Raw genomic sequence first — 14889 nt, 5'->3', positions numbered from 1 at the left:
AGGAAGGCGCACTGCCATTGGCGAGCGCACGCCACGGGAGGGCGGCCGGCCCCCAAGTGGGTGGGGCCACGGGGGAAAGGGGCGTGGCCTTCGCCGCGGCGGCAGCGGCGGGGTCCTGCGGCGCTGGTGCACGTCGTGCTTGGCGCTCCCTCAGCTGTATCGGCCCACGCAGCACCTAAAGGTCATTTTGACTGATGTTTGCCACACCGAACGCCTGTTTGATGGAGCGCACGCAGGTGGGCTTGCCGCCTGCCCAGCAGCGAGCTCCAGCGCCCACAGTCGTGTATCCAGGCGCGGCCGTGCTCCGCAAACCAGCCGGGTGGCGGAGAGCGGTGCTTCGCCCGGGGTGCGTCCCCGTACCGGGGAAACCCTTCCAGGGTGCCGCTGCTGCCGGGTTCGTCCATTAAGCTCAATATACTTTTGAAATATATACAAAGAAATTCAAGTTGAGGTAACAGTAGTATAAACAAACACCACGGACCACTAGAAGCTAGAAATAGTTATTTTTCTTTTGTATTTAAGATGGGGAATACAGTTCTACAAAATGTGTGCGTTTCTTAATTACTGCTTTTGTTAATGACGATTCAAGTGAGATAACGACTCTGGTAATAACAGAATTATGGAAAGGTTATAGTGTGTTTAGCAAAAATATTAACAACATTTACACTAAATAACGGATTAGTGAAATTAACACTGACAGCCAAAGTCAGTCACGGTGTAAACTGCTGATGCAACTCCACTGACCTGCCTGAAGGCTGAATTTGGCTCAGTACCTGTGTGAAAAACGTGCTTTTTACACAATACTAACAATTTTGTGCTTTCACATGTGCCTTGGAATTCTTCCTCCTAAACATACACCGTTTTTGGCTAGCACCGACTTCACCACAGCGTGTTCATACTGACGTGTGCCCCTTTTCGCATTCTGCGACAACTTTGGTCAGCTTGTTTTGAAGCAGGAATATGAAATAAAAGGGATGCAGATAAAATACTTAAAGCCGTCTGAGGCAAGTGTATACCTTAAGGAGTGCTGAGTACTACCAGCAACCGTGATTGTAATGTTAATGATAGCAATAATGACCTCAGTGCAGGGCATTTCCTGGCAGATACTGGGGGTTTCAATTTATTTTTTTTAATGAGTGCCCACAGGTGCCAATTTATCTAACACACTAGAAGCAAAAAATACAGGAGTGAGGACCTCACTATTACTAGTCGCTTCAATCCTGTGTTATGCAAAGAGCCTTTTTAATGGTGCCTAAGTCTTCTTGCGTTAACAGCCTGTTCTTAAGCAGCGAACCACGTACTGAATTTTAAGCATGCAGTTAAATCTTACATGGGAATGTAATGGGATTCAGGCTAGTTCATGAAGTCAAGCTGCTTTGTCCAGAGATGGACATAAACTTGTGCTGAAATATATTTCTAAGTTGGAAACACAGACAAATAGGATGTCTAAATACAGTACTGTACTGAGGCTCAGCCACAAAAACAGTTTGCTTCTGTGCCTCCGAATAAGTCTCACACAGCCATAATTTAACAAATGTACACCCAGTTTTTGCCCAGATGGAAACACCCTGCCCCTGATTTCCAAACAATCTGCAGCAAAAACTCATACAAACCACTTCTGGGGAAAGGTGGAGGCACCGGGGAGCAGACACAGAGTAAACAAATGCAAATCCTTGGTCCTTAAGTCCATTTGCTACTGGCACCCACCCCCAAGAAATTATCCTACTCACTTATGTCTCCCTCTCTTTGAAATAAGCAGTAAGGTAGGGCTGTAACCCCCACAAAGGAAGGGGCCAGCTCGGGAAGACACAGAAAGTTTCCTCAAGCTGGGCATTCTCCACTTCATCCCTCTTTTTGTAACCACCTTTGCAGCTTGTTTCATTGACAGCAGCTTGACTGTTGCCGAGTTCCCCTTCTTTGGCAAGCAGGGCTGATCAACCCTCTCACAAAGGCCTAACAAGGTAACGTCTGTACAGTGCCTAAGAGCATGCAAAGTGCAATGTAAGTGCCAAATGTTCTTATTTTAGAGATGAATTAATACTCCAAGAAATATATGCACTGAGGTAACTATTGCTTAAATACTACATTCCCTCATGATTAAAAAAAACAAAACAAAAACCACAACAACCTCAGAACCTTTCTCTCTAGAAAAGATGAATCCTGAATATAAAGTGGTAATACCTTATTTATATTCTGTCAAGATTACCACAGCCATAGAGTGCCCTTTCAGTAAAAGCAAAACCAGGGAAGTGAATTGAAATTCTCAGAGAAACTATGAACTCTGCATTGATGATTTCCTCAAATACCATCTCTGTGATATCTCCAGTACAGGTCTGCTTCCACCCATTACATCTAGAGAAGCCGGTGTGTCATAATGCAGAAGCGATGCACAATCTGGTTTCAGATCTAGCATTCTGATGGCTGAACAGCCAGAAATATCCACTAGCAAGGGTAAGTAGGACCATAATCTGCATGAACTCTCTGAAAAGTTAGGTTTTGTCCCTTAGTGAAGTCCACTCTCCATCATTTGGGAGTCTGTGACAGTAAGGCTGTATGTAGTATCCCACGCACAAGCTCCTGTCAGACCACTCCAGCTATCAAGTATAAACTGATTATTCTGGTATTCAGAAAAGGATCAATGCAATAATGAATTAAACACTGCACATACTTTTCCTTTTTCATTCTTGTATTGGCTTTGGCCAATAATGAACCCAAGATTCAACAGACTAGTGATCTGGTCGATGAAACCAAACCCTGCATTCCTATGCACTGTGTGATAGATTTAAAACATGGCACGAAAGAGTCAATAGCACCCTAACCAGTAAACAAATACTGCTGTAAAATGCTGATGTTAAGTACCAGAATTCAGCTGGGTTTTCAAGTGTTGAAAAAACATTGAAAACATCCCGACAACATATCCTGGTTCTGTGAAAACAGTTAACAGCTGTAGTAGGTCCCGCTTAGTGGTTTCATTCTGTTTTCTTACTCCAGTGCTCCTGTCAAATACTCCCTTCATCGATGCTCTGCAACTGAAGTCTTTGGCTAGCATGGGGCCTGATACCACGCCGTGTGCTCATACTGCTTCCTGGAAGAGTCCGCACAGGGAACAGAGCTCCTGGTAAAGCATCTTCCCCAAACAAACTAATTTTCACGTCAGCTTCAATAGCTTTTGCTAAACTGGATGCATAACTGTCCAGAGATTTATGGACTTCGGCTTTTACATGAAGAACAGAATTCTTTGCAGCTTCTGGAAAAGGAAAAAAAAAAAAGCAACATATCAGAAAATTAACAGTTGATCAGCATGGCTGCGCAAATGTTTAAGACTAATATCGATCCTTTTGTAAAGGGATGATCATGCCCTCTGCAAGTAACTACCTTACAGAGCACATTTACCGATGACAGCCAGGGTTCCTAAACCATTCTATGAACACAAAGCTTCAGAGTGACCTCAATAGGTCAAGCAAAGAAAGATTACCTCCAATTCAAGTGAAAAAAAAAAAGACCTAATGAAGCAAAATGCTTATACACATATGTTTAACTTTGAATTAAGTGCATGTTGAATGATTTTCTGAATCTGAACCTATGCACACAGGATTTTACTGGTCTGAATTTGTATCCGACTGAAGTCAACAGCCTGGTTTCTGCTTACTACCTAGAGTCCAGGACTAGGGACAACGGGAATTGTCTGGCATCGGGCAAGAATTCATGCAGAAGAACTCTGCATTCATGCAGAACCCTCAATTTGTACTTCCTCTGCTGTAAGCACAACTTACAGCCTTACAGGGATTCTCAGTGCATTTGGACTAACATCTTGCACTTCACTGACATGAACAGTGCAGTTTAAGAGCTATTTTATAACATGTTTTAAGCCCAGCAAACACCAGACTTTGCGTTCATGGATTAACAGTCCCCAAATTCCAAGGGCTTCTTCCAAGTAGTGGTTAAAATCAGCAGTCTGCTGTCCTTAGCAGACTGCTGTCTGCTAAGGCTGGCTGTCCCCACAGCCACACTGTGGGACCCACTTCCAGTGGGGAAGTTGTAGAGCTCTCCATGCCAGGAGAGGTTGAAGACTGCAGTTGCAGACAATAGTATACTTCTTCCTAACCTTTTATTACCTTGGATATACCTGCTCTTCAGTGTTGATGTAGTTGCTTTTGTAGCATCTATATACCTCTCTACCCACCAACATGTTGGGCAACACAGGTGTTAATCCTAAATGTAATCCTTCAATGAGGCTGCTGAGATAATTTAAAATCTCAGAGATCCTGAAAACTCTGAGACATACCAGGGAGAATCGCTAAACCTGTGGGAAACTTTTGCACTAAGACCTCCCTCTTTCACTGAACTGGGGGGGGGGGGCAGGGGAGAGAAAGCCTGCCCCTACATAATCACTCAGAAAAATAATGGGAAAAGTATGGTAATGTATTTGTCCAGGGAAATAATCAGCTCACACTGGGAAGAGGGCAAGAGTGAATTTTGCCAAGATGTTTGAAGAGAAAATTCCACAGAAAGAGTCTTCTCATTATTTCAGAATCATAAAAATCAGTCAGGTTTTATTATTACTTGATTCTTAAAGGCATTCTGCTCATTTTTGTACTGTCCACAATCATTTATTGTTTAGTAAATTCAGTTGTTATTATCAAGTCTTCTAGTCCATATTATTGTAATTATCAGCTTAAATTAAACTAACTTTGCCATATTTTACAGGTGATCACAGCAACACTTTGCTAGCGCAGAATCAACAAGTGAGTTGACTGAAAAAAAAGTGCACGTGGTTCATCTATTTTCACCCATATCTGCTGAGAAACACACTCAGTAAAGTACATGAAGTAAAAGTTAAGTTAAAAAAAAAAGTGAAACAGAATGAAATTATATTCAAACCATTGAAGTCTGTAAATGGAAGAATTTCAAGTCTGTGAATGACAAAGTTGAGAGGAGGCAGCAAATGAGAAACACTGGGATAATGGAATCAAAGTATGAGGGCAGGAAAAGGTATTCCTTGAGAAACAGAAAACGGACTGCAACAGCCACCAGATGAGTGAAGTTTGCAGAAAGGATACTGCTGTGCAACATAAATGATGTGTATGCAGGGAATCCCAGCTTCTGGCTCTTGTCCTTGTCTGTTGCTACTCAAGAACTGGAAGAAAGACCTGATCTTACTTTCTGTTGTACCAGTATGAATTGTCAAGTATGTCAAGGTGAACAGTGGTCTATGTTTTAAGGCAACTCTGAAGGTCCTGGGAGGCTTCCTGAGCAGGCAATATAGTTGGTTCTAAGCACTTCCATACTTACCCCTAAACCCACCTTTAATTTGCTCTACTTCATCTTCAAATGTCACTGAACTCCTCCTTCGAGGAGGACAGACGCAGTGTGGGGCATGAGGGCCATCTGAGCTATAATCTTCAAGCAGCATTGCATCTGTTCCTGAAACAAAGCAAGAGTTCTCAAACAAAATGGACTAACACTGGGATACAATATTTAAGTGGTGGCAAAAACTTTTCATTCTATAGCAGTTCCTTCAAAAGATGTCTAAACCCAGCTCTGTGAGTAAATTTCAGCTTGAATTAAACACTGCACAGAAAAAGAATGAGGTCAGAGTTTTCATTGAAAGGATTTGGAAATCTTTTCTCATTAGCCATCTAAAACCTCGAGTAGCTCCAAAATACTCAGCTGCAGAGCTTATAATGTCAATAGGACAGCAGACAAAGGTGAAACCTTACCTTCAGTAAATAAAGGGTGAAGTTGAGGGCAACTTCCCCCATCTCCTGACAAAGACAAGAGGCTAACAATGGCTACCTGAGAGGCAGACAACCATAGCTGCCAAATGTCATGCTTGTAATCAGAGCTGGATGGAAATCTGAACTGAAGAATTTTTCTGTTCAATTTACATTGTCTCTAATAACCTATTTTGACTTTCTTGAAGTGCATTTTAATGGGGAAAAATGCCTTGCTGGTTAGGAATGATTTTTGTCCGATTAGTAATTTTTTCAGTTTAGGAGTAATTTTTTTATTTCACCTCCCTGCATTTGCTTTGCACCTTTCCAATACAAAATAGAGTTTACAAGCACAAGGAAACTCATCTAGGCATCTCTGCAATACTTTCACACAAAGGGCAAGACTGCAGCCTAGTCCTCCCTTGCGATGCTGGTCTCTCTGCTGTGTAAGGGAGAAGCGGAGCAAGCACTTCGGGGAGACGCTAGGACAGTGAGCACTCCTCAGGGAAGCTGCTGTTGGAAGACTCAGCTTGCACACACTCGATACACGACACTTTACTATCAGTCCATTTACTCCTGTGGTGTGACAACAGGCCTAGGACAAAGAGCCTTTGCAGGTTTCATAACTCCTCCAGATGGTGGCTTCACATCCCTCTTCACCCACTTGACTACTTTTGATCCCCAAATTTATTCTTTTTGCAATAAGGAGGTGTCCCAGTGCCCATTTTACAGAAAGTGAGACAAAGGCATGGCTGGGGGTGTATCTCTGGACAACATCCTGCTCCATAGGTCTACTCTTTGCTGACAATTCATTGTGATATAGCAAGTGATAAAATTTTTAAGGTGAAACTTATGTGTTCTGTCATATACCTCCCTCCAGCACACAAGAAAGAGAACGAGCTGCTGCCCTAATACACAGTCCCAAATAGGCTAATGACTTTCTGTGCTGTTCTGTGGATCAGCTGGGTTTGAGGCTGTCTACTGAAAACTGTAGACTCTTACTGATCTCCAAGGGTACAGAATCCACCTCAGAAACATGGTGTGCAATGGAAGGGTGGCACTAGGAAGAAAGAGATACTTTCTTCCATGGAGCAGAATTCTAGTGCGTTTTTTCAAATGCACTAGTTCAGTGCATTCTTTCAAATAAGGCTAGTGAAGAGACTAGCCTCTTATTCTTACAAGGTAGACCTTTGTCCTTGGAATAATCGATATTAAGGCAATTGCTAGCATTTCTAGCAATCAGGACTCTGGTCTCCCACTTCAGTATTTTATATACTGCTGGCACCACTTGGATTTTTTTCCTCTCCTACTACTTCATCTGTTTTTCACAACATGAAAGGCCCAGCTTTTGTTTACCAGGGCAGATAAAGTTGCAACTGCATCACAGGCCACAGGATCACGTACTGCAGCAGGCAGCATTGAAGGGAGACTAAGACTTTAGCTCCTGGTCTTTAGTTCCTCATGTTAAAGGCATCCAGTGAAACAGTATTTCACAGTGGATCACTGTGTATCCATTCCCAGGCTATGGACTGTATCCCCTCCATAACAAACAGTGGCACTTCTAGCAGCATTAGGTATGTATTTGGTTTATTCATTTGTTTAAACTGCTCAGTACCATTCCTCAAAAGATGACACAACATTCTCTTAACTGAGGCAGGTTTACCAAGATGCTATTCTCCTTTATCCCATACAGCTGCAGAATACCCACAACAGGCATATAACTACCAGCATAAAACAACCACCAAAATAAATCCCAGCTCCATAGACTTCCTTTACAAAAGTAAGAAACAAACCTCGAACACCAAGCAAATGTCAGAAGATCACCCTCTGGTGTCTCTAGAGCAGAAATACTCTTTAAAATAACTGTAGTGCAGTTAAGGAGTGGTAGCTGAATTAACTGCCAGAAAAATCTAGCTACAGTTCTGGATAGAAAATTATCGGCAGAACTCTTTTTCCCTTTTCCAAACCATCTTCAGTTGAAAGATCTTAAGTAGTGACGCAATCATAAGCTGAAACTGTCCTAAGTGTTTGTTTACACTGCAGGATGAACAAGTGTCTTACAAACTAGGAAACAGAGAAGCACTCTCTCCACAGCACTTTGTTGCTCTGTTCCTTGTGGATACAGGGAAAGTCCCTGAAGAACGATAGAAACTAAAGGAGAAAGGCACAAAAGCAGCAAGCCCTGTTCCCAGGACACATTATCAAGGGAGGGTCATCATTCCTTAGAGTAAACAGTATTTTGCAAGTAAATATATTGAGAGCAAGGAAGGAAAAAAGCAACTGCAGCAGTTTTGTTGTAACAGTTGGAACAGATGCTTCATGTCATCCATCCACCAAAAGACATCTGTTTGTAAATACAGACTATCCCAGAGCGTTCTGCCAAGTTACAAGTGCAATCTTCTGCCCAAGAAAAGAGAGCAAGAGGCTTTCAGTTACCTGAATCCTGTGAGCAGCTGAAAGCGGTGTCTCCTGTACTGCTGCTGTTTCCTAATGGCCGTCCACCGGCCATGAGGGCAGTGAGATGAGGAGATAGTCCCAAATCTGTAAGAGTTTAATTCTCATTACACAATGAATGTTCAACAGGTCTACAATAGTAAAAATCTCTTCCCCCACTACTGCCTTATTTACTATTCCATGTATAAAACTCACCCTGCTGATCCAGAGTGCACAGCATCTGGACTTTCAACCTTAAAAATCCAGTCAACAGCTTTCAGATATCCCTGGAATCTTTCCATATGGCAAGTCTCCTTTCTACCTCCACCATCTCCCTCCCACTCTTTTGCAATTGCATGTGTTTTATCAGCCAGCCAGGCTGAACACAGAGTATATGCACTCAGACAGATGGGAATATTTGCCAGACACCTTCTAGAGAGAGAATAACCTGGTAGCCACCAGCAGCTGTGACAGGCCATTAGTGTGGCAGGAAGCTCACGAGCAAGGCTGGGGCACCAAGACGCCTGGCTTCTTTCAACTCCCCAAAACAAGAAGGGAGGAGATTCTAGGATTCTTACAAAGGTGCTGTCTTTGGATCCCACTTCAAGATTTTGTTGTATGTTTGGTTGGGGTTTTTTCCCCCTCCCTATCAGCATCCAGCTAATACATCTGAAAAATTTGAAGCTGTCAGCTTCTTACCACTTGGAAAGAGAAAGAAGTTTCCTGTCTTTTCCCTCCCACCTCAGTTCCCAATGTATTCATCCATAGCATCTCCTGGATACAGATTTGCCAGAGGTCCTGCAGCTTGTGATGTGGCTGCAGCTGCAGAACTCTTTCATTTAGATGGCAGTCTCTGCCAGTGATCCTGGGTTGCAGAAAAGATAATGGATGCCTTGCTGCTCTCCCCTTCCTTCTGCATTTTAGATCTTCCTTCCCAATTAAATACCTTCAGTTCCTGCCTCTGCATGAAACGTCCCAAGGGACCCCATGAAGATGTCCTGTTTTTGGAAGCTTCTGAACAGGACCAGGGAAATAATAAAAAAATCAGAATTTCATTGCATTGCTACTTTAAAAAAAAAAACAAACTGAGCAACTGAAGCTCTCAGCCTGCAACTTGGGGAGACATCAAATAGTTTTACTCTTTTACATAGTTTTACTTTGTTTATGATCTTTTCAACCATTAAGCCTAAAAACTGAATTTACAGAAATAGTAACACAAGTGTAACTAGTGAATCTCAAAGAATTGTAGCATAAAGCCAGGAATCAAAGAACAAGAGCTACAAAATGTACTATTGGCAGTGCTCAAATCTGGGTAACACAAAACGGTAGGCACATGAAAGGAAATGCTTGAGAAAGAATAAATTATTTTTATTAACCTCATCACTATGTCTTCTCTGGCAGAGAAAATTTTACTAAGGTAGGAGAAAGAGGTTAACTCCTACAAAAAAAATTTTCTCCTTTCAAGTGTCTATGATAACCTGAACAAAAGACTGCTGAAACCTCCAGAAACATCTCACTTTGTTGACAGAGCCCTGAAACATGCCAAGCACATGCAGACATTAAGCCTTGCTCTTACTGGTATTAAGGAAGAGTGTCTTTTGCGGCCATGTGTCTTACCTGTGATCCTATTGGAAATGCTGAATAACCTCGATGTCCTATGCCGCTGAACAAAGGACTCGCGATAATACCGATCCCCAAAGCACATTCCTAGTAGTTCCTTGCGCACTGTCTTGTTCCACAGTCCATAAATTAGTGGATGGCAAATGGCACTGGAAAAGGACAACCATGTAGCTAATGTCTCCAAGGCAGGGGAAATACTATTTTTTCCCCAAAGTGCCTCTGATGTAATTACTACCATGTAAGGCCCCCACGTAATCACGAAAGCACCGATGACAACCAAGATGGTTATGAAAGCTTTGCACTGGTTGGCTGAGTAGACAACCCCTTGGAAAGCGTTCCTTCGGCTGCCAGAAGAGGACGTGGAGGTGCTGGAGTTCTTCCTCCCGTTCCTCTGGGAGTCCTCCTCCACAATGACAACACTACCACAGTGGATTTTGCGGGCCTTAATCCTTGCCACGCGGAATATGAATCCATAGCAGATCATCATGACCACAAAAGGCAGCAACGCGCACCAGATCTGCCAAAAGGCAGTGTAGCCAGCCTCTTTATGCCAGGCCGCCACACACATCCACTTGAATTGGTCAAACTCCAAAGATGACCAGCCGAAAAGGGGAGGGAGGCAGCCAATAAGGGAATGTAGCCACACATACACAAGAGCTACCACTGCTCTGTTGCCTGTTATCTTCATTGGGTAAACCATCGGGTACAGGACAGCATAGTACCTGGTGAACAAGAAAAGAAAGAGTCAACAGGAGCACAAAAGACATACAATAAAAAAAGAACGTATTTTAATGATGTTGATATCTAGTTCTCTTTTCTCCAAACCTTGAAGCAGGCCCAGGGACCCTGTTTATAAAAATAATTACATGTAAAAATATATATCTTTGCAGGCAAGATTGTAAAACTTGGCTGAAGGCTCACATGCAGCTATTAAATCTGTCCCTATGTGTCAGTGGATGCTTAGGGTATAATCTGGAATTTTAAGTCATTATTTCTTGTTTCTCAAGTAGTATGTTATTATACCATGAATAACTTTAAAAAACTCTAGATGCATGTCCACATTTTGCATTATTGATGCCATCACTTTCTTCTGTTCTGTATCAAAATTTCACAAGGGGCTGAAGGAAAAATGACACTACAACAGTATGCAACATTATCCACTGCAACGCTTCTCAACTGTATGAGCAGCCAACGAGTCACTCTATGGAATAGCTAGGCAATTCGTTATGATTCGTTAGAAAAGAGCTGCTTACCTGTCTATAGCTATGAGTCCAAGAGTAAGCATGCTGGCTGAGCTGATCAGCATGTAGAGCAGGGCTGAGAAATTGCACCAAACAACTCCAAAGATCCATTCCCGCCTGATGGAGCTGGTGACAACAAAAGGTAGCACCAGCACAGAGAGTAGAAAGTTGGAGAGGGTCAGGCTGAACACAAACTTGTTGCTCAACGTGAGAAGGTAAGACTTCCGATAGAGGGTGACGACAATCACCAGGTTGCCCAAACAGATGAAAATAGCAATGACGATTATAGCAATGGACTCGGTTACTCTGACTGCCCCGTCTTCCTGCGTGGTAAGGTTCCTCAGGCCCTTCACATTGCTGAGGGAGGAATTGCTGCTCATGGTCAGAGCGTGCAGAGCTGGAGCAGCCAAGACATGCTGAGCAGCTAGAAGCAGAACAACGCTCAGAAACATTCAGGCAAGATTTCTTCAAATTCTCTCCAAAGACTGGAGGCTCTTTTGCCTGCATGAGTTAAAATTTACCTGTAGGATGCAGGAAACCATTTTAGATGGGACAGCGAAGGGGCAGGAAATTGCCTATGGGTACACCAAAAAGGTCAATGACAGAGCCAAGCCTAGAACAGGGAAGAAACTGTCTAAAAGATAAAAAGAGGTGGAGGAGGGAAACAAGGAAGAAAATTAGCACATTTTACTTTAAACTTTTCTACGGATCTTACTTGTTTCTAAGCCATGCTTACCAGCTGTGCATCTCACTCAGTCCCTTCATCTAGGCTGTGAAGAAACAAGAAGAATGTCACTATCAGTCTTTGTTTCTCTCATTTTAAAAAAAAGTAACTTTTAAAAAAATTCTGCCTGTTTATCCTGGTTGCTACCTTGTATTCTGCCTATGCAGCATTTGCTAGTGGTCTGTGGATGCCTGGCTAGTCATACCCTGCTGACTCTTTCTTAACAGTTGCTAAGTAACCTTCAAAGACTGCGGGATCATTGCACATATTCTCCTGACATCACTTCTCCATGTTCATAATCACCTTAGCTACAGCAGTGATTGTATTTTACTGCCAATACCAAAGGACTGCAGGAACTGGCTTTCTGTACATGAGGTTCTAAAGACACTTCCTTGCCATGGTCCACCCTACAAAAATGTTTGAGAACCTTTAACCCCCGACTTCTCAGTGTCAGCATCCATCCCACTGACTCACAACCTCGTTTTATGAAACCTTGGTATTTCTCCCAATTCCTTAGAAGCCTTTTCCCTGCTGTCTCCAACAGGCACTCTTATCTACTTCATTCAATCCTTCAGCCATCTGCAGGCCAGCACAGTGAAGAAAACACACCACCAAAAATGCAAATGTGCAAACCAGAAAACTAAAAAGTCCACCAAGTAATATAAAGTTGCTATTAGCATTTCTTGGAAATTAGGGACCCAGGGAAAGTTATCTCCACTAACTCTGGCGCTGTGCCCACCCATCGCTCCCAAACAGCCAGGGGTACTCACAGAAACGCTTCCATCTGCGTGGCTGCTGTGGCCTTAGGCAACAGTGTCAGGCTGGAGAGCCGCGTTTTTTCCATTTTTATCTATGCTTTCCTAAGAGCATAATTAAAGACGTTACTGGGCCACGCTTTGCAAAATGTAACTTAGCTCTTCTCTAGCGAAGCTGTCTGCCGACTGTTTGCAGAAATGCTTCTCCTCAAGTTTCTCTCTAAACACGCCTGCACCACCTCTGTGAGCCTTTCCAATACTTTTTAACTGGTGCAGGTATTGGAAAGGCGGCTACCCCTGCGGGCCCACGGCCGCTCCCTACACTAGCAACGCCCGGGGCATCTGGCCCTCCCCGTCCCCTCACGGCCCTGCTGCGCCCGTAGGGGAGAAGGCCTCCGGGAGAGGTGGCTCGCCCGGGGCAGGGCAGGGCAGGGCAGGGTAGGGCAGGGCAGGGGAGGGGAGGGGAGCATCCCATCCCATCTCGGCTAGGCGTGCCCGCACACACACACAAAGCCAGCGGTGTCGAGCTGGAGATACATCGGGGAGGGAGGGGGTCGCCATTTTGCCCCCGCACTCCCTCCGGCAGCGAACAAAGGGCGGGGGCAGGGTCCTCCGCCCCAGGCATCCCTCACCCTCCCCGGTCCTGCCGGCAGCGAGCGGATCCCGCCGCTGCTGCCCCTGCCCCCCCACGCCCCCCCGCCACGGCCGCCGGTTCCGGTACCGCACTCACCGCCCGCCGCCGCCGCCGCCGCAGGGGCGGGAGGTTTCGGGTTACGGCGCCCCGGACCCCCCACAGCCGCCGCTGGCAGAGAGGCCCCGAACCGCTGCGCGGCCCGACCCTCCCCCGCCACGGCCATGGCCATGCCCCTGCCCCCTCCCCGCCGGCCCGCCCCGCCGTCTCATCCCGCCGCGCCCCCTCCCCGGCCTCGCCGCCCGCCATTTTCTGTGCGGCCGCCCCCCGGCGGGCGGGCTCGGCCTGCGATGCGAGGGGGGTGCGCGGAGCCCCGAGGGCTCCCCCGGCCAGGCCGCTCCGCCACCGCGGGAAGAGTCCTGCCGTGACCCGGCTGAAGAAGCGGGGCACCGCATCTACCCCGCGGGCCCGCCCCGAGGCACAGCCGCTGCTCCCCGACACCGCAGGGTTCTTTGCAGCCCTCCTTCGCCGAAAACGCAGGAGTCCAGTTAGAAGGGAGAATCCATTTTCCACAGATCAGGTGCAGTGCCCCAGCACACAGCGCAAGTCAGTGCCAGAGAGGGGCAGATCCTAATTGCTAGACTTCCTAGACCCCAAAATGCTATTAAAAGTAATACAGAGCAGATTTTGGGAGGGGTTCTTCCCCCCACCTGAAGCAAAGCACAAGTGGGCACAGATAAACAGTGAAGGATAAATACCACACGTGGGCATCCCTAACTCCCAGCTTCCCCATACCCTGGCAGGGCCCTTGAGTGCAGCAGACAACTGCTCCAACTTGAGCTTTGCTGCCTTTTGGTTGCTCTGTGATTTGGAAGAGATGGAGTTTTTTTGTGATGCGGGCATTGCATTCCCATGGCCGCTGTCTCTGCTTGCCCTGGTTCTGTGGCCTGTCCAACAGGAGCTGGACCATGCATCGTGCCCCTGTGCTAAGGGAAGTTCTTGGGGAGTTAGCCTGTCCTTTCGATAATGCAGAAAAGCGACGTGAACACCCGGCCATCAGTGCTGGAATGGCGAACTATGTGTCATTCTCAACCAGTTATACCAATGCTTTTCTACAGGATTTTAAGCTTAACATGCCATCACATTTTGACACTTAAAAGACCGTCTTTGGGCAGCATTCAAGAAGCTATACCCAACCAGCGCAGGAGATTCCACAGGCATGCATGCCGGCATGTGTAATACCTAAAATAGCATGAGGCGTCTGTGTGTTGGAGCTAGGTAATGCTTGATGAACCTTTGAGCGCGGCCAGGGAGAACGGCCCGGGACCACCAGGGCTCTAGAGGTCCCCATGACCGCTCTTACCCGCCCGTGAGCAGCACCGCCGCCGGAGCGCTGCCTTAGCGCGCAGACGTGCCGCCCAGCGAGCTCTGCCCCTAGCCCCCGCGGCAAGCCCAGAGCCGCCCTGCCGCTTCGGGCTGCGCTCGGCGAGGTACCACCGGGGATGCGGCTAGAGGCACGAATGCCCACCGGGCACACGCACGCTTTGCACCGGCTGCTGCGGCCGCTGCAGCCCAGGAAGAGGGGCTCAGGTGAGCTCGCTGGCTCTTCGCGCCCAGCTGCCCCCCGCGGCGCCGCCGGGCAGAGGAGGCCGGAGATACCCCTCTCCGGCGGCGGGCAGGAAGAGGTAGGCGGCTCCCGCCCGCGCTCTCACCCCGCAGCACGACGGCTCCGGGGCGCAGAGGAGGCCGGGCCCGCCGCCACCGACCCCGC

At 46.3% G+C, this 14889-nt stretch overlaps 1 protein-coding gene across 8 annotated transcripts; it reads right to left on the bottom strand.

Moving 5' to 3' along the window:
- Positions 1-484: 484 nt before the first annotated feature.
- Positions 485-13234, bottom strand: GPR161 (G protein-coupled receptor 161). Of its 8 annotated transcripts, none has more exons than XM_075513381.1 (8): positions 13218-13234; positions 12503-12592; positions 11745-11778; positions 11021-11134; positions 9765-10489; positions 8151-8255; positions 5293-5424; positions 485-3247 (listed from the first exon to the last, which is right to left on the bottom strand). In XM_075513381.1, the coding sequence occupies exons 3-8, from the start codon at positions 11771-11773 to the stop codon at positions 3000-3002; spliced, it is 1353 nt and encodes a 450-aa protein (XP_075369496.1). In that variant the 5' UTR covers positions 11774-11778; positions 12503-12592; positions 13218-13234; the 3' UTR covers positions 485-2999. The 8 variants fall into 8 exon arrangements, with proteins under 8 accessions (XP_075369496.1, XP_075369479.1, XP_075369504.1 ...); XM_075513364.1 differs by lacking the exon at positions 13218-13234 and adding an exon at positions 11530-11642 and having other exon boundaries at positions 11021-11432; positions 12503-13064; XM_075513389.1 differs by lacking the exon at positions 13218-13234 and adding an exon at positions 11530-11642 and having other exon boundaries at positions 12503-13061.
- Between the last annotated feature and the right edge of the window lie 1655 nt (positions 13235-14889).

This window comes from Mycteria americana, chromosome 1 (genome assembly GCF_035582795.1).
Source record: "Mycteria americana isolate JAX WOST 10 ecotype Jacksonville Zoo and Gardens chromosome 1, USCA_MyAme_1.0, whole genome shotgun sequence".
Classification (NCBI taxonomy): domain Eukaryota; kingdom Metazoa; phylum Chordata; class Aves; order Ciconiiformes; family Ciconiidae; genus Mycteria; species Mycteria americana.
Note: the sequence above shows the minus strand (reverse complement) of the source record. Positions and strands in the feature narration are given on the sequence as shown.

Bases quoted from the DNA above. Each gene is read 5' to 3' on its own strand.
- GPR161 (XM_075513325.1), bottom strand. From the start codon at position 11,460: ATGTTTCTGAGCGTTGTTCTGCTTCTAGCTGCTCAGCATGTCTTGGCT. The intron at 10,490-11,020 runs GTAAGCAGCTCT...CTTGTTCACCAG, and splicing joins GGACTCATAGCTATAGACAG to GTACTATGCTGTCCTGTACC. The intron at 5,425-8,150 runs GTAACTGAAAGC...GCTTTGTTTCAG, and splicing joins CAGCTGCTCACAGGATTCAG to GAACAGATGCAATGCTGCTT.